Raw genomic sequence first — 4,090 nt, 5'->3', positions numbered from 1 at the left:
GTGTGTTTCTTAATCAAATGTAAATTCATGTCCCAGTCACATTTTCTTGGTTAAATAAACATTACACTGTCAGAAAAAGAAAAAAATTTAATTATATATAACAATGTAATCAATATACTGTTTATTAAAGCCAAGTATGAATCTCGTCAAGTTAGTGTTTTTAAAGGGTTAGTTCACCCTTCATTAATTACTCACCCTCATGTCGTCCAAACCTGACCTTCTGACCCTGCATAGACAGCAGCGCAACTGAAACGTCCCCAGGCCCAGAAAGGCAGCAAGAACATCGTTAAAATAGTCCGTGTGACATCAGTGGTTCAACAGTAATGTTATGAAGCTACGAGAATCAGTGGCGGACTGGGACAGTAAAATGGCACAGTCCCATGGCCGGTGAGGTGGCAGGTGAGTGGCAGCGAGCTTGCTGAACACGTCCTGGAACGCCTGATATTCGGGAGGAGGAGGAGTGACAGGCGATGAATCCGGGCTTTCCACCGAGGTGGAACAGACAGGGAGGTCGTTCCCGACGGAGATCGGGATAGGCAGATCCCGGAGACACTCCTGTTTACACTCCACACTCCACTTGAGTATTTCTCCGGACTTCCAGGCGATGGTGGGTTGATGTTTTGTGAGCCAGGGCGTCCCAGGACGATGTCCACGACGGCCTCCTCCAGCACCAGTAGAGAGATCCGTTCGGTGTGGAAACATCCAATCCGTAGGATGACTTCGGGCGTGCGGTGCCGCACCAGCCCCTTGCCCAGCGGCTTTCCCTGGACAGTGGTGATCTGGTAGGTCGTGGCATTTTTGCAGCGGGGAATTTGTAACCCGGCGAGACTACGGGAGGAGATGAAGTTCCCCGACGCTCCGGAGTCCACGAGGATTTTGACTGGAAAGGATTGGGTGTGATAAATTAGAAGAGCACCGATATGGGGTATGCCTGACACATCAGGAGTGATCTGGATGCACCGGGAAATGTCCCGGTGCTCCCGATGGCCAGTCCGCCCCTGACGAGAATACTTTTTGTGCGCAAAGAAAATTAAAATAACGACTTTATTCAATGATTACTTCTCCTCCATGTCAGTCTTCACAGTGCGTTCGGGAGAGTACGACGCACAAGCAAAGACGTTTGCTCTTTAGACATTATTCCAAAAAAAAAAAACTATCAAATTTCCATATATGCTAAATTAGTGCTTAGATTTTTCAGTATACTGCAATATATGCATGGACCATGTTTGGCTATATATTAATGCATATAAAATATATATATAGCAAAAATTGTGTACATGCTTATATTGCACATACATGTTCCTATTTAATGGTGAATATTGAGTAAATATATGTTAAAATATATTTATACACACATTACCATATTTTATCCCATGTACATCTATATATTATAGTGTATTATTGAATATAAAATTACATGCAGTATAAGCTAATATATTGTCACATTTTTTAATATATGAAAAATGGCAATTCCTTATGTATTATTTAATATATTGTAATATAATAACACAATATATTATATTTTCTCAGTCATCTCAATAGTAAAAAGTGTCCCGATTTACCTGAATTCACCCATATTGTTCTAAATTATATAATTTATATTGATAATATATATATAATAATATATTGATTGTCAATATATATCATCTGTATGTTAGCAGACATCAGTTTTGACACTCTTGTCCTTGCAATTTAATTAGCCAATTCATTCAACTAGTCCCTTTTCTCCTTTCCATCCCTCAGTCTCAGTGAAATATTAAAAGTGCATTAATGCTATCAGGGAGCACTCAAAGCAAATCCAGCCAAATTATGGAGCCCGAGACTCTGTTTCCATAATTGTGTTTTGGCTGTGATGGCGATTTAATGTGACAGCACACACTGGTGTATTTAGAGTTGTTCTCATCTGCATGAGAATATGAATGTGAAGTTCAGCATGAAAATGAACAATCCAGAAGGTGTGGGATGGTGTGATTGTGCAAGGCTTTATTCTTTGGCATCTTTCCTTCATAACTCACAGTGATTATCTGCATCTCTGATTTGGAGGTCAGGATATTTTTGTGTCTTATTTTATAATGTTAATGAAGGACTTCACAACCTTCTTAAGTGATAATTGTCCAAAAAAGTTTATTTTTCACTGCTAATTATATTATATTATATTATTAGGATATTTTTGTATATCATATTTATAATGTGAATTTAGGACTTATCTTATGGGGGCAATGTGTAACTTAATGATGCAATGTGTATTTTTCTACTTTTATATTTAATATTAAATGTGATATGTTTTAAAATATTATATTATATTATATATACAATTTAAATAAAAAAATTAAATAAAAATATAAAATTAAATAAAAAAAAGCATGATGCAATGTGTATTTTTCAACTTTTATATTTAATATTAAATGTGATATATTTTAAAATATTATTTTATATTATATATAAAATTTAAATAAAACAATTTTAATAAAAAAAATTAAAAACCATGATGCAATGTGTATTGTTCAACTTTTATATTTAATATTAAATGTGATATATTTTAAAATATTATTTTATATCATATATAAAATTTAAATAAAAAAATAAAATAAAAAAACATGATGCAATGTGTATTTTTCAACTTTTATATTTAATATTAAATATTATATATTTTAAAACATGCAATAAAGTTTATGCACATAAAATAAATATTATACAGACAGTTCACACAGTGCAAAAACTGGAAAAAAATGTGGTTATTCTTTGCTTTATGGAGATTTATGGAGTTTAAATATAGAAATACTGTGTATATATATATATATATATTGATAGCAACAATGTGTAGAAACCAGCTGTTTGCACATGATTTATTAAATTGGTTTAAACTGCTTTAGTGTAAATCTGAGTTTGTAAAGGTCATAAGGTGTTAAAGTACAGAATATTTTTGTTACACTGGTTTTACCCCATTAGCGAGATCATCATCTCTGCGAGTTACCATCTGCTGAGAAATATCTCCTCAGCCCTGCAATGTTAACAGAACGAAGCATAATTGGACTGTTTACACTTTAAAATTCAGTTGAAGCTGTGGACGGCCCACACATCCTCCTCGCTAATGACACCGCTTTCAAATCCTTGACTCTTCTCCAATTCAATTAAAGCTTTTTTTTCTTCTTATGACTCATTTTATTCTCTCTCCTCTTCTCTTTCCAGTAACCTCGATACAGACAAACTATCAGGTAGGAGTGGATAATTCCTTTAAATTATCATTCTGGGAAGAAAATAAAAAAAATGAAGAAGTGTTTCAAGTGGCAATAATTAAAAAACGAATCAAATTTTACTTGAAGATCTCACTTTGGTCAAACATTTCAGATTTTCTGCCTTTAGGAATGTGTGATAAGTGTTTTTTTATTCGCTTGCAAGGTCATATTCTGCTAATATCTGCTTTGACTGAATTAATGCTGCTTTTAATTCTCATCTTTTCAACTATATTGATAATCTGAACATCCGCTGCTGTACCCTGATTTGCATATTATCCGTCTTGAACAGCATGCCAAATTTGGATAATATAATATGTTAAAAACTGTGCTCTAAAACTGATATTTCAAAGGTGCTATGGATTTTCCGGTGGATTTTTGTGCATCCTTGCATGTTTTTGAGCTAATATTAGCCACAGGTTTACAATGCATAAACTTCAAAGTGAATAATTCATTTTAATTCATTCAAATTTTTATTATGGTAGGTTTTATGGCTTAAAAGTGAGATCCACATGGAAAAACTGAATAGAAAAAGGGAACCAAGTTCACTATAAAACTAAATGCTGTCTGTTACACTGTACATTTACTGCAAAATATAAATATATGAATTGGAACACAGCCTGAATCTGGAAACCTTCCTGTCCCCAAAACATAATTCATTGAATCTAAAATTCAAGCTGATATATTGACAGCCAAGGAGCCGCAGTCACCTGTTTACAAGCAGTGCAGTTTTTAATCTACTTTACAAGTGTGTGTGTGTGTGTGTGTGTGTGTGTGTGTGAGTGTGAGTGTGAGTGTGTGTGTGTGTGTGTGTGTGTGTACCTGGTATTTATCACGTTATGGGGACCAAATGTCCC

General features: G+C 34.4%; 1 protein-coding gene across 1 annotated transcript in view; it reads left to right on the top strand.

The window, feature by feature from the left end:
* The window catches only part of LOC107681272 (N-terminal EF-hand calcium-binding protein 1-like), a 34,338-nt gene that overhangs the window by 15,460 nt on the left and 14,788 nt on the right, over positions 1-4,090 (top strand). The window contains exon 3 of the mRNA XM_016477522.1: positions 3,190-3,215. Coding sequence (XP_016333008.1) covers positions 3,190-3,215 — 26 coding nt within the window. The remainder of the gene's footprint in view (positions 1-3,189; positions 3,216-4,090) is intronic.

Source organism: Sinocyclocheilus anshuiensis, unplaced genomic scaffold (genome assembly GCF_001515605.1).
Source record: "Sinocyclocheilus anshuiensis isolate Anshui unplaced genomic scaffold, SAMN03320099.WGS_v1.1 scaffold1632, whole genome shotgun sequence".
Lineage (NCBI taxonomy): Eukaryota > Metazoa > Chordata > Actinopteri > Cypriniformes > Cyprinidae > Sinocyclocheilus > Sinocyclocheilus anshuiensis.
The sequence above is the reverse complement of the archived record's forward strand: the minus strand, read 5'-3'. Positions and strand labels throughout refer to the sequence as shown.